Below are 25,002 nucleotides of genomic sequence, written 5' to 3' on the forward strand. Positions count from 1 at the left end.
TGTGGCCCAGGATGGCAGCCATCATCCACAGATAGCTGTTGAGCACTTTAAATATGGCTGGTGTGACCAAGGAACTTTTTAATTTCACTTAATTTTAATTAATTTAAATTTAAATATCCATGCATAGCTAGTGGCTGCTGTATTAACAGTACAGATCTAGACATACCCAAAATTGCACTTGAGGCTAACCTGGGCTTTTTTCCTTCCCCTGCAGTGGTTAGCAGCATAGAGTCCACGGGTACAGACTTGGATTTGATTTCTGGCTCTACCACTTATTGACTGTGTGGCACTGGACAAGTTACTTAACCTCTCTGTGCCTCATCTATGAAACAGGAATAATAACAGTATCTGCCTAAAAGTCACTGTGAGGATCAGATGAGTTAATAGATGGAAAGTCTGGGAACTATGTGCAGCATCTCATTGGGACAGTGTATTATATTGAAGCAATGGTTTTCCTCTTGATTCATTTTTTAATGATATAATGAACACTTGTGATTTCTCATAAGCAGCTCTAAGCACACATGTCTTTTCAGAGCTTCCAATTACAAAGGCAGATGTGGTATAGGGCCTAAGTGTTTGTTTATATACAGTCAGCATACAAATAGACATGTATTTGTTAAGCAATTATATCCCACATGATATGTTAAGACTTTGTGTACATCTCATTTCTCCTTTATAACAATCTCATGAGGTAAGTTTCAATCTTATCCCTGTTTTACAGATAAAGACACTAAGGCTCAGGTCTCACAGCTGGTGACCAGCAGGGTCACATTTGAGCCCAGGGCTGCCTAACTCCAAACCTGAGTTCTTCCCGTCCCTGTGCTGCCTTCCCTGACGTGGTTGTGTGGGACTTTAATGGGAATTAGTTGTACCTTGTATTAGGATTTCACCTTTGGCTGAAAAGAAAAGAAAGGTACAGTTTCCAGGGAAGATGTGGACTGGATGAACAGAAGCTTGTTAATTGCGTCTCTGAGGACCACATTTGCAATGGCCCTACAATATCAACCAGACAAGGGAATCAAAAGACAGTCTGGAGCTGGAGGGAATTTTAGAATCATGCCAAGTCTCAGATTAGATTTCATGAAATAGTACAATTTAAATAGAGATTGACAAAGGGTTACCAACTCTTTGTAGTTAATCTCGCTCTCTTTTTGTTATTTATTCAATTGTTTTGTTGAAACCACGAAGTTGTTTTAGTTTGTGGTTTCAAAAATAGCAAAATTTTTACATAGAGGTTGGCAAAAAATAACTGTCTCGTTGTAGTTAATCTTGTTCCCATTAACTTGTTACTCAGTTATTGCTGAGTTTTTCTTAATTTTTACCTCTTGATTTCATGAAAGTGTACAATTTCTAAATAAATAAAGATTGGCAAACCGTTCATTTTTATGGTTCAGCTTGTTCTCTTTTAAGTTTCTTTTTTATTAATTTTGCTACAAAATAAATTTGTCTTTGTCCAAACAGAGACAAGAGAGGAAATAAAGAGGGGGAAAGTCCAACTCTGGTTTGAGAGATTGTATTTGGTGCACACATGTTCTATCACAATTTTTTTTTTTTTTTTTTTGAGACAGAGTCCCATTCTGTCACCCTGGGTAGAGAGCTGTGGCATCAGAGCTCACCACAACCTCAAACTGTTGGGCCTAAGCGATCATCTTGCCTCAGCCTCCCAAGTAGCTGGGACTACAAGAACCCACCATGATGCCCAACTTTTTTTTTTTTTTTTTTTTTTTTTTTGAGACAGAGCCTCACCCTGGGTAGAATGCTGTGGCCTCAGAGTTCACTGCAACCTCAAACTGTTGGGCCTAAGCGATCATCTTGCCTCAGCCTCCCACGTAGCTGGGACTACAAGCACCCACCACGATGCCCGGCTTTTTTTTTTTTTTTTGAGACAGAGCCTCACCCTGGGTAGAGTGCTGTGGCATCACAGCTCACAGCAACCTCCAACTCCTGGGCTCAAGCGATTATCCTGCCTCCACCTCCCAAGTAGCTGGGACTACAGGCATCCGCCACAGCGCCCGGCCATTTTTTTTTTTTTTGGTTGCAGCCGTCATTGTTGTTTGGCGGGTCCAGGCTGGATTCCAACCTGCCATCTCAGGTGTATGTGACTGACGCCTTAGCCTTTGAGTCACAGGTGCCGAGCCACGCCCGGCTATTTTTTTTTAGAGACAGGGTCTTGCTCTTGCTCAGGCTGGTCTCAAACTCCTGAGCTCAAGCAATCCACTCACCTCAGCCTCCAAGACATAATCTTATTAAATTTCAAAATGCACCAAGCAGAACATTAAAATTATAAATATTTAAAAAATAAATACAAAAAAAAAATACAGGCCAAGAAACAAACATTTCTCATTGTGATGCCATAAGGTGTTCACATAAGAACACAATTGCTCTGCGCAAGCTGTCCAGGTATAATGAGAGAAGATTCACAGGGCAGTGAGAACATTGCCTTCTGCCTTCTCCAACAGTTTATGCTGAAAAGTGAGTCCTCAGCATTGCACTCTCGAAACCGTAATGCACTTAATTCTCAGGATTACTTTTTAAGAAGTTAAAAATAACTGACTGGGTGCACTGGCTCACGTCTGTAATTCTAGCACCCTGAGAGGCCAAGGCAGGTGGATAGCTTGAGCTCAGAAGTTCAAGACCAGCTCGAGACCCATTCTCTACTAAAAACAGAAAAATTAGCCGGGTATTATGGCGGGTGCCTGTAGTCCCAGCTACTAAGGAGGCAGAGGCAGGAGGGTCCATTGAGCCTAAGAGTTTGAGGTTGCTGTGAACTATGACACCAGAGCACTCTACCCAGGGCAACAAAGTGAGACTCTGTTTCAATAAACGAACACCCTCCAAAGCCCTTCTTTTTAACTCTCCTAAAGCCTGTTTGTCTTTAAACAACAACACCCAAAATACAGCCCATGCTGTTATCTCTATGCTCTGATCTTACAAAGCCCAGCTGTGTAGATTGCCAGGCTGGTTGAAGAAACCCCACAGCAATATACTGCCTTATAGCTGTACTGTTTGTCATTCTTCTCCCCTGAACTGTTTGCATAGTCACTAGTAACAGTTTCAATTATTGAGGCTTCCTAATATGTTTTAGTTTCTGTTAAGGTCTCTGCTCATGGCTCTTGGGCAAACTTATTTCGTCAATGAAGGAAATTGAAAGGAAAAAACACCCTACTATCCTTTCATGGTAACAAAAACAAGACACACCAAAACAGCAAGAAGGACAAAAGCTCACAATAAAGGGTAATCCTTTAAACTGAAAAATTTGGCTTTTGGAAACATTTCCGACATTGTCATTATTTGCCTCACTTTGCCGCAAACATGAAGAGTGTTGGGAAACCAAAGTTGGTCTGCTGTGGTTCCAACTTTTAAAGCATGGCAGGAAAAGGAGACCCACGGAGGGTATGGCCCTGGCTAGTTTGTGGCAGACACAGGTCTAGAACCCGGACTTGTGATCTCTAGTCTTACCATCTTTTTGCTGTATCATTGAGACCAGCTACATCCTACATCGATCACCATTTCTTGAGCCTTTTCTCCGGGCACTGTGCTAAGTACTTATAATGAATTATGTCATTTAATTCCCTCAACAGCCCTACCGGGAAGCTGTTTAATCTCTGTTGTACAAATGTAGAAAATGAGGCTCAGAGAAGTCCAGTAACTTGCCCAAGGCCACTTGGTGGGTAAGTGGGAGAGCCCAGATTCAAACCCAGATATGCCTGACTTCAAAGTCTGCTATATTTTTTAAAATCCAGCCCTTTATATATCAATAGACAATTATTCTATCACCTTTAAATTCTTTATTCCTTTTTTTTTTTTTTGAGACAGAGTCTCATTTTGTCGCCCTTGGTAGAATGCCCTGGTGTCATAGCTCACAGCAACCTCAAATTCTTGGGCTTAAGTGATTCTCTTGCCTCAGCCTCCTGAGTAGCTATTTTTAGAGATGAGGAGTCTTGCTCTTGCTCAGGCTAGTCTCGAACGCGTAAGCTAAGGCAATCCACTCACCTCGGCCTCCCAGAGTGCTAGGATTACAGGCATAAGCCACTGTGCCTGGCCCTTCTTTATTCATTTTTTAAGCATAGAATGCAAACTTCTCCAATTCTGAGTAGAAAGAGAGCATTATCTTATCAATCTTCTTAAATTCCCTGGGCCACAGCATCTTTCCTGTCATTGCAGACCCAGTATATCATCTCTTAGGCAAACAGCTCAGTCAGGGTCAAGTCAGGAGACAGAAACCCACCAGTATGGGAACAGCAGATTTAATGTAAAGAATTAACTGGGTATACAGTTTGTTCACAGGGCAACTGAAAAGGTAAAAAGACAATGCTAAGGTGTCAGGGAGGGAGACCTATAAGAAGCAACAGCCACCTTGAGGGCTCGGGGAAGACAGGGAAGAAGCTGTAAGTATTAAAGCTTAGATGCCCAGGAGGGGGGCCCTGCAGAGCTGGAACTCAGACCACTGAGGGGGCCCACACCTCTCTAGCTGATACTGTGTCACTAAGCTTGGAGGAAAAGCCTGACCCACAGATGGAAAGGAGACACTTCCTGACGTTAAATGGGAAAGAAAAAAGTTATTATTTTATTATTATTTTTTTTTTTTTGAGATAGAGTCTCCCTATGTCGCCCTTGGTAGAGTGTTGTAATATCATAGCTCACAGCAACCTCGAACTCTTGGGCACAAGAAATCCTCTTGTCTCAGCCTCCCAAGTAGTGGACTACAGGGGCCTGCCACCATGCCTGGCTAGTTTTTCTCTTTTTAGTAAAGACGAGATCCTTGTTCTTGCTCAGGCTGGTCTTGAACTCCTGACCTCCAGCAATCCACCCGTCTCGGCCTCCCAGAGTGCTAGGATTACAGGTGTGAACCTCTGAGCCAGGCCTAAGAAAACAAAAATCATGCCAAGAATATTTATTTGTTTGTGGTCCTGGTCAATATGGACGCCTACGCACACACACTCATCTGCTCTCAGCCCCAGAGTGGCTTTGAGCTTGGAGTCCATAGGTGAGAAGGACAAGTGTGCTGTGGGCAGCAGTCAGGATCAATTAGAAGACTATTTATAGGGCTGTAGACACAAAGCATTTGTCCCAGATGAAGCCCTAAAATTACTCTCAACAGTGGAAGATTTGAGTGTGGAGGGCCTGTGGTAAGGATGTTGGCTCAGTAAAGGAGGCAGAACGGAGCTGAGAAAGCCAAATGTGCCTGCACAGGAACCAGGACAGAAAATAAAGGAAAACAGCCGACTGTCCCAAGGCTGTCCAGCAGCGCCACAAAGGGGAAGCCAAAGACCAGACCTTGTTCACATCCTCAGAGACAAAGTCATCCCTCACGTTCAGGGCATGGTAGGCCACACATAACTGCAAAGGAAATTGTCTCCCAAGAACTGCAAGAGTCTTGAAGAAATCCCACAGCATGAAATAGACTAAAATTATTGAGATGAAACAAGAATGGCGGGATAATGGTAAACAAAGAAGGCGGTGGTTCATTAAATTGCCATCTTTGTCTTGATGTCTGAAGTTTTCATAATGAAAAGTCCTATCAAGCATTTACAGGGCACTAAGCACGTGGTGAATGAGAGAAAGAGAGAGAACCCTCCTCTACAAAGGAGTCAGACCAAACAGAAGCAAACCATACAAAGTGTGGTGAATGTTATAATTGAAAGAGTGACGATAACATTTCACAGTGTCACGACTAAGTAGGACGTGAGAGAAACAAGAAAGGGAGATAGCAGCTGTGGGGATGGCCCTAGAAGTGACGGGGTAGACACCGTATCTCGTCCCCAGAACTCTGGCCTGTCCTGATCACTCAGCACCCAGGACCCAGGGCAAAATGCAAACACAGAGGCCCCTTGTCAAAAACCAAGAAGTCCTATTAAAGGGTTTTTTTTAAGCCTTTTTTCTCTTGTCAATAGTCTCTTCACTTTATTTATGTGCTATTTAATGTCATTCTCGGTAAGAGCAAATTAAAACGTTCAATTACTAGCATGAATTGTTTTTACCCACTCATCTTTACTTTGTGTCATACCCATTTTTTTTTTTTTTTTGGCCGGGGCTGGGTTTGAACCCGCCACCTCCAGCATATGGGACCGGCGCCCTACTCCTTGAGCCACAGGTGCCACCCTGTCATACCCATTTTAAATGCAAACGTTAAGAGCACTTAACTCATATTCACACTTGCTGAAAGTATGCTGTTTGTATTTCATAACTTGTACATGAATGTGTATTTTGTCCTTACCAGGACAGTGGCAACCCAACTCAGCTATTTTTTTTTTTTTTTTTGAATTCAGGGAACTTTATTGATGTTACATGACAAGGTGGGGCTCCTTAGGCCCCTCTTGTTCTTGAGGGGGTCTGGTGTGGAAACTGTTGAGGGGAGATTCTCAGAGAGGTGGGGGACTGAGTAGTCAGGGGCACCCCAGCAGCTAAGGGCCTTTCTCTTCCTCTCGTGCTCTGGCTGGGGCTGGTGGTCTGGGGGTTCTTACTCCTTGGAGGCCATGTGGGCCATAAGATCCACCACCCTGTTGCTGTAGCCAAATTCATTATCATACCAGGCAATGAGTTTGACAAAGTGGTCGTTGAGAGCAATGCAGCCGCAGCATCAAAGGTGGAAGAATGGGTGTCACCATTGAAGTCAGAGGAGACGACCTGGTGTTCGGTGTAACCCAGGATGCCCTTGAGGGGGCCTTCTGATGCCTGCTTCACTACCTTCTTGATATCATCATATTTGGCAGCCTTCTCTAGACGGCAGGTGAGATCCACTACCGACACGTTAGCAGTGGGTACCCAGAAGGCCATGCCATAAACTTCCCATTCAGCTCAGGGATGACCTTGCCCACAGCCTTGGCTGCACCAGTTGAGGCAGGGATGATGTTCTGGAGAGCCCCGCGACCATCACGCCACAACTCCCAGAGGGGCCATCCACAGTCTTCTGGGTGGCAGTGATGGCATGGACTGTGGTCATGAGTCCCTCCACAAGGCCGAAGTTGTCATGGATGACCTTAGCCAAGGGGGCTAAGCAGTAGGTGGTGCAGGAGGCATTGCTGACAATGCAGAGGCTGTTTTCGTACTTCTCATGGTTCACACCCATCACAAACATGGGGGCATCAGCAGAAGGGGCAGAGATGACGACCCTTTTGGCACTCCCCCTGTAGGTGAGCCCCAGCCTTCTCCATGGTGGTGAAGACACCAGTGGACTCCACAACATACTCTGTGCCTGCCTCACCCCATTTGATTTTGGTGGGATCTCGCTCCTGGAAGATGATTATGGGATTTCCATTGATGACAACCTTCCCGTTCTCAGCCTTGACTGTGCCATGGAATTTGCCATGGGTGGAATCATACTGGAACATGTAGACCATGTAGTTGAGGTCAATGAAGGGGTCATTGATGGCGACAATATCCACTTTGCCAGAGTTAAAAGCAGCCCTGGTGACCAGGCGCCCAATACAACCAAAACCGTTTATTCCGACCTTCACTTTCACCATGGTGCCTCGGGGATGCGGCTGGTGCTGCACTAGAAGAAGTGGCTGTCTGACGAACGGGAGGACCCCAACTCAGCTATTTTTATTTCATTTATTGATCCACATGCTACCACCTGTCTCTGCCTTCAGCTTGCTGATGAATGAGGAAAGCTGCCCTACCTGTCCCTTTCCTTAAGTGTCATTTTCAGTGGATGTGCCTAACACAGGGAAGGACCTGGGTAAGAAGGGTATGAGGCAGCTCCTTGTCCCATGCCTCCTTTCTGTGGGTGTTAGAGTTTTGATTATTAAAGAACAGGCTTTAGGAGTGGGATGTGAGAGTGGTCAGTAGGCTTGACCCCGCACGTGGGGTTTTTTAATTTTTATTTTATTTTTTTGTTTTTCGTTTTTTACGCACATGGTGTTTTAAAAAACATAATTAAATTGTTTGGTCCCCGTGGGGCAGGCAGACATCTCACCTGTATCAGGAGCAGAGGGAAAAGAGCAGCCCTTCTGTTCATCTCCCCAAAAGGGCTTTCCTGCTTTCCTCTTATCTTAGAGCAGTTGTAGTATTGTCTTGAGTATATGTGTCAATGGCTCATAAAAATGTCTAAAGACCGTAATATAAACATTTTTTGTGTGTGTGTGTTTTTTGTTTTTTTTTTGGCCGGGGCTGGGTTTGAACCCGCCACCTCCGGCATATGGGACTGGCGCCCTACTCCTTGAGCCACAGGCGCCACCCCTGTGTGTGTGTTTTTTAAGACAGAGTCTCACTTTATCACCCTCAGTAGAGTGCCAGGGCATCATAACTCAAATTTTATATCAATATAAAAAGATCTAATATCATGAATGATTTGGTTTACAAGAGTGAGCCACCTCGCCCGGCCTTCATATAAAGTTTTCATGGTGTTAGTCCTTTTGTCTGTACTTCTTATTTATTTTCTCTAATTTATTATATTTTTTATTTTATTTTTATATACGTCAGTTTTATGAAACATTTATTTTTATATGAATTTAATTTAATTAGGCACTAGAAGGGCACGCACTCTCCCACCTCTGCTTCCCCAGCCTGGCTCTCCCACATGTGCACCCACACTGAAGCCCACGGTCTTCTCAGGTGCCAAAGTGTGTAAAATCCTTAAGCTATTTTCCTTCCACTCCAAACATACCTTCTATGGTTGGCTTCGGGATGCCCAGGCTGGAACTCTGCAGACAATCTCTCTGCCTTCCCATCTTCTCCCTCTTAGGGGCTACAAGGGAAACGAGCTGGGGGGAGACAGAAAGGACTTGCTCCTTCCTCTCCTTTTCCCGTTCCTATGCACATCACCCCAGCATGGCTGCTTCACTCCAGCATAGCAGCAGCCAAATCCAGTTTTGAAGTTCTTTTCGATACTTGCCCAACCAGCTTCATGACATCCCCCACCTCAAGGACACCAGCACCCCCTTCTAAGGGATCTATGTCCCAGGCCCATGGGCCCCCTCCTCTTATCCTCCTTTTAACAAACAGCTTTATTGATACAATCCACATACCGTACAATTACCTTATTTAAAGCATACAATTCGGTGGTTTTTAGCACAGTCACAACTACATGCACCACCCACAGCCAGTTTTAGAACATTTTCATCACCTCTAAAAGAAACTCGGGAAGAAGTCAACAAGTGTTGGAGAAGATGTGGAGAAACTGGAACCCTTGTGCATCGCTGGTGGGGATGTAAAGCAATGCGGCCACTGTGGCAAATACCCTGTTTTCCCCAAAATAAGACATCCTCTGAAAATAAGACCTACTTATAGGAAAGATAAGACATCCCCTGAAAATAAGACCTAGCGCATCTTTGGGAGCACACCTTAAAATAAGACACTGTCTTATTTTTGGGGAAACAGGGTAGTATGGTAGCTTCTTAAAAAATTAAAAATAGAATTCCCATATGATCCAGTGATTCTTCAGTGTCTTGAGCAGATATGTGTACACTCACATTCACAGCAGCATTATTCACAATCACCAAAAGATGGAAGCAACCCACGTGTCCCTCAGATGATGAAGGGATAAACAGCATGTGGTCTACACATGCAGTGGATGATCACTCAGCCTTAAAAATGAAGGCAATTCGGGCTTGGCACCAGTAGCACAGTGGTTACAGTGCCAGCCACATACACCGAGGCTGGCAAGTTCGAATGCAGCCCGGGCCAGCTAAACAATGACCCCTGCAACAAAAACTAGCTGGGCGTTGTGGCGGGCGCCTATAGTCCCAGCTACTTAGGAGGCTGAGGCAAGAGAATTGCTTGACCCCAAGAGTTTGAGGTTGCTGTGAGCTGTGACGCTACGGCACTCTAATGAAGGCAACATAGTGAGACTCTGTCTCATAAAAAAAAAAAGGAAATTCTGACATGTGCCCCAACATGGATGAAACTTGAAGCCATGAGGCCGTGTGAAATAAGCAGGACACAGGAGGACAAATATTACATGACTTCACTTACATGAGGTATCTAGAGTATCAAATTCTTAGAAAGTAGAGCAGTGGTTGCCCGGGGATAAGGTAGAAGGAAATGGGAAGTTTTTTGTTTGTTTGGTTGGTTTTTTTGAGACAGAGTCTCAAGCTGTCCCCTCGGTAGAGTGCTGTGGCGTCACAGCTCACAGCAACCTTCAAACTCTTGGGCTTAAGCAATTCTCTTGCCTCAGCCTCCCAAGTAGCTGGGACTACAGGCACCCGCCACAATGCCCAGCTATTTTTTGGTTGTAGTTGTCATTGTTGTTTGGCAGGCCCGGGTTGGATTCGAACTCGCTTGCTCCCGTGTATGTGGCTGGCGCTGAGCTACAGTCACTGAGCCAGAAGTTATTGTTTAACTCTGGATACAGAGTTTCAGTTTTGTAAGATGAAGTAAGTTCTGGAGATGGATAGTGGTGATGATTGCACATAAGTATGAATGTGATTTTTTTTTTTTTTTGAGACAGAGCCTCAAGCTGTCACCCTGGGTAGAGTGCTGTGGCATCACAGCTCACAGCAACCTCCAATTCCTGGGCTCAAGCGATTCTCCTGCCTCCACCTCCCAAGTAGCTGGAACTACAGGCACCCGCCACAATGCCCGGCTAATTTTGGTTGCAGCTGTCATTGTTGTTTGGTGGGCCCGGGCTGGATTCGAACCCGCAAGCTAAGGTGTATGTGGCTGGTGCCTTAGCTGCTTGAGCCACAGGCACCTAGCCGATTTTTTTTTTTTTTTTTTTGAGGCGGAGTCTCATTCTATTGCCCAAGCTAGAGTGCTGTGGTCTCAGCCTAGCTCGCAGCAAGCTCTAACTCCTGGGTTCAAGCAATCCTCCTGCCTCAGCAGCCTCCTGAGTATCTGGGACTACAGGCTTGTGGCCACCATGCCTGGCTAATTTTTCTTTTCTTTTCTTTTCTTTTTTTCTGTTTTAAAGATTTTTTTTATTACTGGAAATATTGAGTCCAATAAAGTAAGATAAATTATCACCAGTTTTTAAAAAATAAACATGATTTAAAATAATAGACAATTATTTAATCATCATTGAATTTTTCTATTTTTAGTACAGATGGGGGGTCTCGCTTTGCTCAGGCTGGTCTCAAACTTCTGAGATCAAGGATCCTCCTGTCTCGGCCCCACAGAGTGCTAGAATTACAGGTGTGAGTCACCTGGCCTCAGTGTGAATGTACTTAATGCCACTGTACACTTAAAAATAGTTAAAATGGTAATTTTCACGTACATTTTACCAAAATTAAAAACAAAACCCTCTGCCTTTTAGCTATCACCTTCCTGAACCCCTAATCCCCCTATTGTACCCCTGCACCCCAGGCTCTGGTAACCATGAATCTTTCTTTTTTTTTTTTTTTTTGGCTGGAGCTGGGTTTGAACCAGCCACCTCCCGTATATGGGGCCAGCACCCTACTCCTCTGAGCCTTAGGCTTCTATCTTTCTATCTTTCTATCTTTATCCATGTCCCTATTCTGGACTTCCATATGAATGAAATCATGTAACATATGGGCCTTTGTGACTGGCTTCTTTGACTAAGCATAATGCTTTCAAGGTTCATCTGAAGTGTGGCATTACTACATTCCTTTATGTGTCTGAATATTCCCTTATCTTCTAAGGTTTAATAATTATAATCCTTTCTCTTGGTTCCCTTTGTCCCATGCATGGTGGTAGCTGCTTCCCTGTGGTTGTTACTTCCATGACCTTTTAGAGCTCTTTTTACCCATTCAGTTACATAGTTAATAACTTTTATGTTTAAGTAACAATGCTTTATATTACATTCTTTTTTTTTTTTTTATTGTTGGGGATTCATTGAGGGTACAATAAGCCAGGTTACACTGATTGCAATTGTTAGGTAAAGTCCCTCTTGCAATCTATATTACATTCTTTCTGTTTATTTTTATTTCATTCTATTTATTTGTTTATTTACTTATTTTTGAAATAGTCCCACTTTGTCATCCTGGGTAGAGTGTGGCATCATAACTCACAGCAACCTCAGACTCTTGGACTCAAGAGATCCTCTTGTTTCAGCCTCCCAAGTAGCTGGGACTACAGGCACCCGCCACAATGCTCAGCTACTTTTTCTATTTTTAGTAGACATTGGGGGTGGGGTGGGGTGGTCTTACTCTTGCTCAGGCTGGTCTCCAACTCCTGAGCTCAAGCAATCCACTCGCTTCAGCCTCCCAAAATGCTGGGATTGCAGGGGTGAGCCCTTGCAACAGTCTACATTCTTCCTGTTTAAATCACTGATCTGATTTCTGTCTCCTAACCAAACCCTGACTGGTACTCAAGAAAACTGAGACTCGGGCGGCGCCTGTGGCTCAGTCGGTAGGGCGCCGGCCCCATATACCGAGGGTGACGGGTTCAAACCCGGCCCCGGCCAAACTGCAACCAAAAAATAGCCGGGCGTTGTGGTGGGCGCCTGTAGTCCCAGCTACTCGGGAGGCTGAGGCAAGAGAATCGCTTGAGCCCAGGAGTTGGAGGTTGCTGTGAGCTGTGTGAGGCCACGGCACTCTGCCGAGGGCCATAAAGTGAAACTCTGTCTCTACAAAAAAAAAAAAAAAAAAGAAAGAAAACTGAGACTCATGTAATCCCTGGGCTGATCGGCAGCTACTCATTTTTAATGTTTTGTTTTCTCCTTTGCTCTCTGCCAACCCTTCCTTCTGATTACATTCACCTAGCTCTTACTCTCTGCAACCCATCTGCAGCTCAAATTAATGTCTCCTCCCAATAAATTCCAGGACTGCATTGTTTGAAGAGCAGCTCCTCCCAGGGTGGAGTAGTTTGAAGAGCAGCTCCTCCCAGGGTAGTGGGTACCGCTGCCCTCCAAGACAATGGATCCGCAGTTAATTCGGCAGCCTCCAGTCTGCAGACAGATAAAACTGATTCTTTTTAACTCAGAGCAACACTGCAAGATGAAATCTCACCAAGCATCCAGGCATCAGAACACACTGAAGGATGTATTTCCGAACCCAATCCTCAAAATTATGCTGGAGTGGTTTTTTGAGAGACATGTTTCTTTTTCATAAAAATTTAATAGTGATTGATTGTCCACCTTTTCATTAAGATTTTGTAGTTTCCTAGACGATTTCACAAACAGTTCATTTGAGCTGCAAAAGCCTTTCTTTTTTTGGCCGGGGCTGGGTTTGAACCCGCCACCTCTGGCATATGGGACCGGTGCCCTACTCCTTGAGCCACAGGCGCCGCCCCAAAAGCCTTTCATGAAGAAAGTACCATTGTAATTTCCATTGAGCTGAAGAGGAAACAGGTTTACAGAATATAAGATTTGGCCAGGTGCGGTGGCTCACGCCTCTAATCCTAGCACTCTGGGAGATCAAGGTGGGTGGATTGCTTGAGCTCTCAGGTTCGAGACCAGCCTGAGCAAGAGCGAGACCCTGTCTCTACTGAAAAATAGAAAAACTGAGGCAAGAGGATCACTTGAACCCAAGAATTGGAGGTTGCTGCGAGCTATGACGCTACAGCACTCTACCCAAGGTGACAGCTTGAGACTCTGTCTCAACAAAAAAAAAGAAAGAATATAAAATTTGTTCAAGGTTAAGCAACTACCTGTCATTAGTAGCACAAACAGGATGTGTACCTGAGTGTTCGAAAGACTTTGGCTTGCCTTCTGATACACACTGAAGGTTGGGGGTTGTGGCAAGGGAGTGAGGGAAAGCAGTATAAAGTGGCAAAACTTTTCTGAAAAGAGATATGGGTCTCGCTACTACTCGAGGCTGGTCTCGAATTCCTGAGCTCAAGTGATCCTCCAGCCTCAGCCTCCCAGTGTGCTGGAATGACAGGCATGAACCAGCATGCCCAGTCTTCTGAAAACTATTTGGAATTATGTGCACATTCCTTTCCAAGTAAATAAAACTATTATTATCCAAACAGTTTCTCTTAACAGATCAGTGATGTAGAAGAAATAGCCTGGAAATATATATGTACTACATTTTTATATATAATAAAAATCCCTGACTTTCAATGGTTCAACTTAATTTTTCCACTTTCCAATGGTATGACAGCAACACACATTCACTAGAAACTTTACTTCAAGTGCCCACACAACCAGTGTGTTTTTCATTTTTGGTATGATATTCAATAAAATTACATGAGATATTCAACATTTCATAAGATAGGCTTTATGTTAGATGAGTTTGCCCAGTTGCAGGTAACATAAGTGCTCTGAGCAGGTTTAAGGTAGGCAAGGCTAAGCTATGAAGTTCGGTAGGTTAGGTATAGAGTATTAAATACACTTTTGACCTACAACATTTTCAACTTACAATGGGTTTATGGAGTTATAACCATATTGCGGAACATACATACTAAATTATATATATACAAAGCAATGGGTAAAATGGATTCTTTAATCATTGCTGTTTAGAACCACTGGAAAAAGAATTTAAGTTTGAGTCTTGCCCCATATTTTCATTCTAAAATAAATTTCAAGTGAACTACAGCAGTAAATGTAAAAAGTAGAAATCATCAAAAAAGGAAATGAACTCTAATGTTAAGGAGACGTCAGCAAGTGAACAGATCATAAAGTAAAGATCAATACATTCACACAAAACATTTAAAACAACTATATATGAAAACAAAGAAAACCTTCAAAAGAGAAATCACTCTACAATTAAGAAAAACTTCAAAAGAGAGATTGTAGAAATCGCTAAGAGATACAGAAATCACTCTATAATCAAAGAAAAACTTCAAAATAAAAATCACTCTATAATCAAGAAATATTTCAACAAATATAATCACAAAATTTCTGTCAACAAGATATAGGTATTCGTATCAATTAAACAATGCTAAAAGCTAAGTAGAAAAATGCACAAAGAATTTGGGCAGCTCTCTAATGAAGTTTATGTAAAGAAAGGGATCATCCACCCAGTAATTAGGATGCCATTTTGGGGAGATTTTTTTTTTTGCCTATCAAACAGGAAAAACATTTAAAATTAAATATAATACTCAATATCATTGAAGAAGTATAAGACATAGATTGAGGATGGGGGAGCGTATGGTTTGTACGACCTCTCTGAAATGATTTTTTTATTTTCCAATAAGAGATTTAAAAATGTTTATGCCCCTTTGCCTAGGAACCTGGAAACCTATGCTAAGGAAATAATCATAGATACAATGTTATATTTTACATATAAAGGTAGTCACTGTGTGTTTAGCTAATTAAGAAAATTTGAATGAAACCTTCATTCCAACAATAAAGGACTGATTAGATAAATAACAGAACACAACGTATTTTTTGTGTAGTCATAAAAATATTTTAAAATAGAGCGGCACCTATGGCTCAGAGGAGTAGGGCACCGGTCCCATATACCAGAGGTGGAGGGTTCAAACCTGATCCCGGCCAAAAAAATTGCAAAAAAAAAAATCTTTTGGGCGGTGCCTGTGGCTCAGTGAGCAGGGCACCGGCCCCATATACCAAGGGTGGTGGTTTCAAACCCAGCCCCAGCCAAACTGCAACAACAACAACAAAAAAAAAATAGCCGGCATTGTGGCGGGTGCCTATAGTCCCAGCTACTCGGGAGGCTGAGGCAAGAAAATCGCCGAAGTCCAAGGATTTGGAGGTTGCTGTGAGCTATGACAACATAGTACTCTACTGGAGGTGACCAAGTGAGACTCTGTCTCAAAAACAAACAAACAAACAAAAACAGATGGGAATTTCAAAATAACTGATTCCAACGACAGACCTGATCTTACAAGAAAGGTTAGCGGGAAATACTGTATACCAAAATACTGGATATTGGTAATCTCTGGATCATGGGATTATGATTTTAATGTTCTTATTCATCCTTTCATTTCAAATTATCTATAAAGGCCAAGTCTAACTTTTAAAATGAGAATACTAAAAATATCACAATTCTCCATCACGCATCTCCCAACCAACATTGAATATGCTGGAAAGAAGCTTCTCTTCTCCAGTAAACTGCTAGGTCATTTGTAACTCTCTTCTTGGGGAAACGGCTGCTTTGGCAGGTGTTGGAGACAAAGGAGCAGGTTAATTTAAGGCTCTTCAGGAAAAGGAACCATCTGTGAGGCAGATCCCATAGGAGATCTAGAGTGTGTGACAGACCACGAATTTAAATATCCAGTACAGCCAGATGCACATTAATGAGAGACACACACACACACACACACACACGCACACACACACAGAATGTGTGCCCTGGAGTTAAAGCGGGCAGGTTTCTAGTTTCATCTCTTCCTTTCTCACCACAAACTTTCTCATGAGGTGAGCTCTCTCCTAATCAGAAGCGGTTATTTCCCCTTTTCCTTTTTCTCTTCTACACTGATTGAGGATTTACTTAATCCACAAGAACCACATATTGTTATAAGAGCTGAAGATACATCCATAAACAGACTAGTCTCGGTCCCCATGGTGCTGATATTCTAACTGAGGCCTAGCTAATAATTTAGGCATTAAACCGTAATTGCATAATTTCTCTCTCTCTCTCTCACGCGCACATTTTTTTTTTTTTTTTTTTTGAGACAGAGACTCAAGCTGTTGCCCTGGATAGAGTACCGTGGCATCATAGCTCATAGCAACTTCCAACTCAAGCGATCCTCTTGCCTCAATTTTTCTTTTCTTTCTTTCTTTTGAGACAGAACCTCAAGCTGTTACCCTGGGTAGAGTGCTGTGGCATCACAGCTCACAGCAACCTCCAACTCCTGGGCTCAAGCGATTCTCTTGCCTCAGCCTCCCAAGTAGCTGGGACTACAGGTGCTTGCCACAACGCCCGGCTATTTTTTGGTTGCAGCCGTCATTGTTGTTTGGCGGGTCGGGCTGGATTCAAACCTGCCAGCTCAGGTGTATGTGGCTGGTGCCTTAGCCGCTTGAGCCACAGGCACTGAGCTGAGTTTTTCTATTTTTAATAGAGATGGGGGTCTCGCTTTTACTCAGGCTGGTCTCAAACTCATGAGCTCAAGCAATCCACCTGCTTTGGCCTCCCAGAGTACTAGTATTACAGGCATGAGCCACCTTGCCTAGCCTCTTTTTTTTTTGTTTTGAGAGAGAGTCTCACTGTATTGCCCAGGCTAGAGTGCTGTGGTGTCAGCCTAGCTCACAGCAACCTCAGTTTCCTGAGTTCAAGCAATCCTCCTGCCTTAGCCTCCTGTGTAGCTGGGATTACAGGGCACCCACCACCATGCCTGACTAATTTTTCTATTTTTAATACAGAATATCACTTTTGCTCAGGCCTGTCTCAACTAATAAGCTCAAAGGATGCTCCCATCTTGGCCTCCCAGGGTGCTAGGATTACAGGTCAGAGCCATTGCACCTGGCCCATAATTATTCTCTTAATTGCAATTGTGATACAAAGTCTGACAATTAAGCTTGCAAACTCATTCCAGAAAAATCTTACAACAGTACACAAAAACATGCAACAATGAATGCCACCATTTTGCTAAATATCACTACAGTCACCTTCAAAGTATTCCTCTTGGGAAGCTTAGTCCACTCTTCAAAGCAATTTTTGAACTCTTTCTGGATGGCCATCAGAGCTGTCATCACATTGCCTTTGGTGTCCTGAATTTCATCAAAATGTTTTCCTTTCAATATTTCCTTTATCTTCTGGTAAAGAAAAAAAGCCATTGGGGGCCTGATCAGGCAAGTAGTGAGCATGTTCCAATATAATTATTTGTTTACTAGCTAAAAACTCCCCCACGGACAGTGCCATGTGATCTGGTGCATTGTTGTGATGCAAGAGCCATGAGTTGTCAGCAAAAAGTTCAGGTCACTTTCCTTTACCTTTTCATGAAATCTTTTCAGCACTTCCAAATAGTAAACTTGGTTAACTGTTTGTCCAGTTGGTACAAATTCATAATGAATAATCCCTCTGACATCAAAAAAGATTAGCAATATTGTTTTGACTCTTGATTTGGCCTGACAGACGTTTTGGTCATGAAGAATCAGCTGACTTCCATTGTTCCCTTTGACACTTTGTTTCAGGGTCACACTCATGTTTCATCTGGGAGATAACATGGCCCAGAATGTCATCTTGCTTCTCCACAAGGTCTTGGCAAACTTCTTCACTTGTGTTCATTGGTGAGGTCCTTTGGGAACATTTTTGCACACACCTTTCTCATGCCAAGATTCTCAGTTAAGATTTTCCTAAGTGTTTATCAATGTTTACTTGGTTGATTGTGCTTCTCACAGTCTGCCAACAATTTTGACGGGCAATTTGATGAATTCTTGCAATGTTTTCATCAGTCCTGCTTGTTATTGGCTGCCCTGACCTGTCTCCATCAGTGATACTTTCTCTCCCCTCAGAAGAACATTTAATCCATTTGTACACTACTGTTTTTTATGGCACTATTCCCATAAACTTGCACTTACATGTCATTTCACTTCCCCTCTCGCCAAGTCCAACAAGAAATTTAACGTTTGTGCATTGTTCTAATTCAAGCTCTAACATTCTTGGAACCATACACAAAAACAGGCAACAGTGAATGCCACTCAGCAGGACACTGTCAGATGTCAACATGAACACAGCTGTGAGACAGGGATATACCATAGTTATGAAACCTTACGGAGCTGTTTGTACAGTGCTGACAACGTTAAGTACACAGTGGCAAGTTTGGGAACTTAACTGTCAGACCTCATAGATGCTATGAAGAAGCACTACAGGGAGCTCTGGATCACAAATAAGGTATATTATTAGGATTACATTTGGCTGCAACAGACATCTAACAAGTCACAAGAATATTTCTCTCCTAAGTAAAATGCAGGCAACCCAGGGCTGGTATGTCAAGCAACTCTACTGTCACAAGGGATACAGGCTCTTTGTCTTTATGACGCACCATCCTGACACATGGCTTCTATCTTCAAGGTTACCTCCTAGTCCAAAATAGCTGCTAGAGCTCCAGCCATCATGTTCGCATTACAGACTAGAAGGAAGAAGAACATCAAAAGGCAAAGAGTGCCCCTCCTAGCCAAGTCAGCCTCCTTCTGCTCATATGGTTTTGGGAAACTTTGCAGCCATCATTGTTGTTTGGCGGGTCGGGCTGGATTCGAACTGGGCAAAAACTGTATTTTACTTGTAAACTGATTATAAACTAATGTTTACTGTGTATTTTTATTGTGTCTGGCACTTTATAAAAATAATCCTGCAAGGTAGGTACCATCATCTCTATCTAACAGATGAGAAAAGTAAAGTATAGTGGGTTTAAAGAACTTGCTGAAAGTTCACACAGCCAGTTTAGGGGTAGAGCCAACTCCCTGAAGCCCTGTATTTTGCTGCCTTCCCATCAACACCTTAAAAAGTGAAGTGAGAAAAAAGTTCCTTAGACTCGTCACTGGCTATATTTAAGGAAAGGCCCCTTATGTTTCTATTTAAAGTGCTATTTAATCTATACAGCTAATTAAAGGAAATGCACCAGATCTGTATAAAAGCAGGAACTTGGTCTGTTTTGCTCACTGCTATATTTTCAATGCCTAGAACAGTGTCTGGCAAATAGGAGACATCTAATAAATATGTGTTGAAGGTGTATAGCATTGGAATGGCAAGAACATTTCTATAACCCCTGAATCTTCTCTTGTGCCCATTTTCAATTAATCTCCACCCCTTAGAAGCAACCACTGTTCTGATGCTTATCACTATAGATTAGTTTTATCTCTCCATGAATTTTATATAAATGAATTCCTACATATGTACTGTCTGATGTCTGACTTCTTTTAGTCAACATTTTTTTGAGACTTCTCTATGTTGTTATGTGTACCGTAGTTATTGCTGTGTATTATTCTGTTGTTTGAATATACCATAGTTTGCTATTCCATTTTTCTTTGTGTGTGTGTTTTTGTTTTGTTTTTTTGAGATAGGGTCTCACTATCTTGCCCTGGGTAGAGTGCTGTGGCATCACAGCTCACAGCAACCTCAAACTCTTGGGCTTAATTGATTCTCTTGCCTCAATCTACCAAGTAGCTGGGACTACAGGCACCCACCACAAGGCCTGGCTAATTTTTTTGTTGCAGTTGTCATTGTTGTTTAGAAGGCCCAGGCGGGGCTTGAACCTGCCAGCTTCTGTGAATGTGGCTGGTGCCCTACTCACTGAGCTATGGGTGCCGAGCCTCCATTTTTCTTTTGATGGACATTTGGAATACTTCCAACTGGGAGTTTTTTTGTTGTTGTTGTGGGTTTGTTTTGTTCTGTTTTGTTTTGTTTGAGACAGTGTCTTGCTCTGTCTTTGGGGCTGGAGGGCAGAGGCTTCATCGTGGCTCATTGTAACCTCAAACTCCTGGGCTCAAGTGATTCTCCTCCCTCAGACTCCCAAGTAGCTGGGTCTACGAGTACACACCACCATGCCTGGCTAAGTTTTCTATTTTTTGTAGAGTTGGGGGGGGTCTGATTTTTGCTCAGGCTGGTCTTGAACACCTCACCTCACGCAACCTTCCCACCTTGGCCTCCCAGAGTGTTAGGATTATAGGTGTGAGCCAGTGGGATCAGTCCCCTTTGGGGGATACAATGAATAAAAACCGTAAGAGCATTCTTGTACAAGCCCCCACCCCTTTTTTGGTAAACATTTGCCTACATTTCTCTTAAGTTTAGATCTAGGAGTGGAATTTCTGGGTCACAGAGTAGCATGATACACTGGCAAAGTTTCCAAAAACCAGTTGCATCCTTTTACATTCTGCTGGCAGTCTAAGAATCTGAGATCATTTATCACTTGCATTACTCTTCTAGTACAAACAGAATAAGGACTTTTAGAGTATTGACTGTTAAATCTACTCGAATATGAATAGGAAAGTCTGAAATGAAATCACCTGTCTGGAAATTCTCCTGCCCTACTAGGATCTGTGGCATCGTTTTCCAGGGCAGCAAAATGCTTATCAACCTCCAGACAAGTCTCAGTGGCTCAAGCTACAGGTATTAGCTACTGTTAACCTGAATGGCCATTTCATGCAGGGAGCTACTGATCAGGCCCTAACAAGGTCAGATGAGTCTGTGTGCAGACATCTGGAGATTGTTTATTCACTTCTAAGGCCTACTGTCATAGATAAGTTGGGGGACTGGGCTCCATGGCTTCTGTCAAGGACCCAGGGCACTCTGTGTACCCAGTGAACTGTTAACTGGCTATAAATTTAGTCTAACTACAAACATTTTGAACACATAGCCACCTTGAAAGCAAGAGATATTTTGACTTTGCAACCTACAAGGGGGTGATCTGTTTAATGTACACTATGCTGGTTAGTAACATTGCTGAACACATTGCTTTTACTGTGAAGGCAGGAGGGCAGAACAGCTCTTTGAGGAGATAACCTGGCTGGCTTTTCTGTAAATAAAAACAGAACTGTTGATCTCTCGTCCATTTCTCCCTGATTGGCTTGGGTGACAGGCAGATAGACTCCTTGTTCTGACAAGACAGGGATCAATTTCTCTTTCTCTTTTTCTCTGCCTGTAACTCAAACCTCATAGTGAGGAGATGGGGGGAGTGTTAGAAGTGCGAGGCTGCATCAGGTTCATTCATAACAAGTATTTATTACACATTGCGTGTACATTGCCTCGCTAGACACACAGTGACGGGGCAGAACACAGAAGATTCCGCTCTTGTGCTCGAGTTCTCCCATTGCTCCCCATCTAGAGGCTAGATAGATACAACATGACAACTCTTCCTCCTTCCCCTGTGGAAAGATCGGTGTTGTTCTGGGCTCTGCCCTTTGCCCTTTTGGTGTTCCGTTCCACATGCCCTCCCTGGGTCACCTCATCTGGACCCATGATTTCAACTAACCACCACCCTTCCTCATTATGCCTGGTCTGAGTTCACTCCTGGGCGCCGGAGGCAGGTTTTCCAACGGCTTCGTCTCAGCTCTTCTCTACTGCACATACTTTACATTTAATACATTGGTAAATCTTGTGAACTTTGCCTTCGAGATATGTCAGAATCCTCACCACTTCCACCTTCATGACCCTGTCTAAGCCACCGTCTTCTCTGGTTGGCACTATTGTAGTACCTTTTCCAACCAGTATCACTATCTTACTGCTTTTTATTCATTTCCCTTTATTTTCGTGGAATAGAAATTGGAAATTTCCTTTGGTGAATATAACCACAAGAGTCCCAGCAGACGATTAAGGAGAGTTTAGCAAAAGTTATATATAAACGGGTGGGCAGGGTGGAAGGAAAGAAGGGGAAATGATGTTGATCCCCGAGGCTGGCAGCAAGGGAGAGCCATTGTCACCTCCTGGGCAGGAGAAGGGAGAATTTACCAGAACTAGGAAAGAGAATCTGTATGAAGAAGATCACTCGACAGATGCTTCAGTAAAGGTAGGGAACTAACCTGCAGCAACGCAGTAGGGAAGGAGAATCATACCCTTACTTCATCTTCCAACCCTCTGATACATTTCTAATACCGTCTAGGGGTGGATTCAACTGTAAGCCAGAGGACAAGGGAACTATTGAAGCACTCCATGCAGGTTGACCTCTTGAGGCACAAATCAGGAAGGAAAAGGGTAGCGAGTAGATCTGGAGAAACCAACAGAAAATACTTAGCACGACAAGCCACCTCGCCCCAATCCCAGCTCGTAAGATTTGAGAGAAGCTGACTCACCCTAGCTCCAGAGGTGAGCACATGACCCAGGCTTAGGCTGTCAGAATATTCCATGCTCCTTCTCAAGAGAGTGGTTTAGTGATGCACAAATAACCCACGTTTGACCAATGAGATGCAGTCCTGGGACTTTTGTTGATAGCATCCAGGGAAAGACACTCTCTGCTGGTAAGGGTGTGATTTGAAGTTGGAAGCAGCCATTCTGCCATGTCATCGGGAAACACAGTCTCAGAAAAGGTAAAAGGCAACACAAAGGGGAACAGAGTCATGAAATGGAGATAAAAGCCTAAATCCTGATGTTACAGTTTAAGTCCCTGGATCCAGCAATGCCTGAAGCCCTCAACTTTTCTGTTATGTGAGTCAGTAAATTCTATTTTTTGCTTAACCCAATTTGAGTGATGTATTACATGCATGACATGCATTCATTATCTTGAATAATACTTAACCATGCTTACCCCAAAAACCAACCCAAAAGCACACCTATATGCTTCTAAATATGCTGTTATTTCTATGGAATGCTCTGTTTCATTTTCTCCACGTACAACTCCTACTTAAATACTCTAATTGCAAAGATCTCTCTGACCTATACAGGTAGGATTGCTTGCTTCCTCTGCTTTGCCACCACTTTGTGCAAATATCTCTATTAATGCACATATACAGTTGTATTAGTGGCAGATTCATATGGGTATTTGCAAGCCCAACCCCCAGCACCCAGCCCAGCACCTCAGGGAAAATGAGTTAAACCAGGCTTAACTGGTCTTTTGACCTAGGACCTCTCAGAGCCATTTTTCGTGTTAATGCCTTCACAGATATCCAAGCAAGGGTACAGAAGCAGCCGTTTCCAAACTCTCTTGGCATAAAAACTCAATTTTCACAGAAGTTGCTATGTTAGAAGAAGTTAGAGAAGAAGAAAGTTACAGCAGTTCTTAAGAAGGCGACCTTGACAAAGGAAGTGGCTTTTGAGAGGTCAAAGACTGAAAATAAAAGATTATTACAAAACGTGAACAAAAGAAAATCGGACTCCAGGTTCTGTGTGGGCCAACGCGGCCTTTATTTCCACCTGGTTGTGGGTGAGCTGAGTTTGAGAAGGAAGTCAGCACGTGGGTTAAGGTGGATGGGAATGTAAAGTGTCGGAGGGGTAGGGATTAGCACATTTACTCTTTCCTGGGTGGGACCTTCATGAACTCGTTTCTTCCTGGGTCGGTCAGTTCTATTTGGGCAGGTCGGTTTTATTTGACTCTATTGGCTTGCAATAACTATTAAATTAATGAAGTGAGGAATTTGGTTAAACCAAAGTAAAGAGCAAGAGACAGGAGGGGGGACCTCTTGGACATACTTCTATAATGATCGGGGGCCAACTGCTAAGGAGCCATTATAGTCACAATCCAACCCTGTTTCCTTGGGTTATTATTTTTTTTTCTTTGAGACAGAGTCTATATCACCCTCTGTAGAGTGCTGTAGCATCATAGCTCATAGCAACCTCAAACTCTTGGGCTTGAGCAATTCTCTTGCCTCAGCCTCCCTAGTAGCTGGGACTACAGGTGCCTGCCACAACGCCCAGCTGTTTTTTTTGTTGTTGTTGTTTAGCAGGCCTGGGCTGGGTTCAAACCCACCAGCCCTGGTGCATGTGGCTGGCTCCCTAACTGCTGAGCTACTCGTTTCCTTGGTTTAAATCTAACAGTGAAGAGCCCTTTTCCTACCCCATGAGCAGAAGCTGGGTCCCTCCGATTTTAACCTTCACTTCGCCTTAGAGTGGGCCATTGTTGCTGAACCAAGGAGCTGTCCACTTGTCACCTAAGCCAATCAACAGAGAAAGGGATAAGAGATCAGCAGTTCTACTTTTATTTACAGAAAAGCCAGCAATTCCAGAGAACAGCTCTCCTCAAAGAGCTGTTCTGTCCTCTTATTTCTTTTAGTTATTTTTATACCTTCACAGTAAAAGCACACATCAGCAAAGTTATTAACCAGCATGGTATACATTAAATAGATCCCCCCTTATAGGTCACAAAGTCAAAATATTTCTTGCTCTCAAGGTGGCTATGACTTCAAAGTATTTCTAGTTAGACTAAATTTACAGCCAGTTAACACTTCACTGAGTGCACAGACCCTGGGTCCTTGATCCCTGCCATGGAGCTCAGTTCCCCAACTTATTTATGACAGTAGGCCTTGGAAGTGAATAAACAATCTCCAGATGTCAGGTAGGCTCACTCGGTTTTGTGACGGCCTACCGGTGTCCTGTATATAATGTTTATTTAGGACAACAGTGGCCACCATCACCATGAATTAGTGATCACAAAAATTATTTTCTTCTAACTGCCCTTAAAGATGGGAGCTGAGACAAGTTCCTTTCCTGCTCTGTGTCCTTGATTCCTCTCCTGGAGCGAAGAGAAGAGACACCAGTTCCTTTCCAAGTTGGCTCTGGTGCTTTGTAAAAATAGTAATAACAACAATAATCATACCTGCCCCAATGTAAGGTGGTCCCACCACCTTAACTCTGGATAACTCACTGAACAGCTGAGACTTAGACACTGGCT

General features: G+C 43.2%; 1 protein-coding gene and 1 pseudogene across 2 annotated transcripts in view; one reads left to right on the forward strand and one right to left on the reverse strand.

The window, feature by feature from the left end:
- The window catches only part of NIPAL3 (NIPA like domain containing 3), a 60,580-nt gene extending 47,588 nt beyond the window's left edge, over positions 1 to 12,992 (forward strand). The window contains exon 12 of the mRNA XM_053576124.1: positions 12,663 to 12,992. Coding sequence (XP_053432099.1) covers positions 12,663 to 12,709 — 47 coding nt within the window. The 3' untranslated portion in view covers positions 12,710 to 12,992. The remainder of the gene's footprint in view (positions 1 to 12,662) is intronic.
- On the reverse strand, positions 6,366 to 7,523 carry LOC128574976 (glyceraldehyde-3-phosphate dehydrogenase-like; annotated as a pseudogene). Its single transcript, XR_008376889.1, has one exon. The product of XR_008376889.1 is annotated as a glyceraldehyde-3-phosphate dehydrogenase-like (transcript).
- Positions 12,993 to 25,002: the final 12,010 nt, after the last annotated feature.

This window comes from Nycticebus coucang, chromosome 22, assembly GCF_027406575.1.
Source record: "Nycticebus coucang isolate mNycCou1 chromosome 22, mNycCou1.pri, whole genome shotgun sequence".
NCBI lineage: Eukaryota > Metazoa > Chordata > Mammalia > Primates > Lorisidae > Nycticebus > Nycticebus coucang.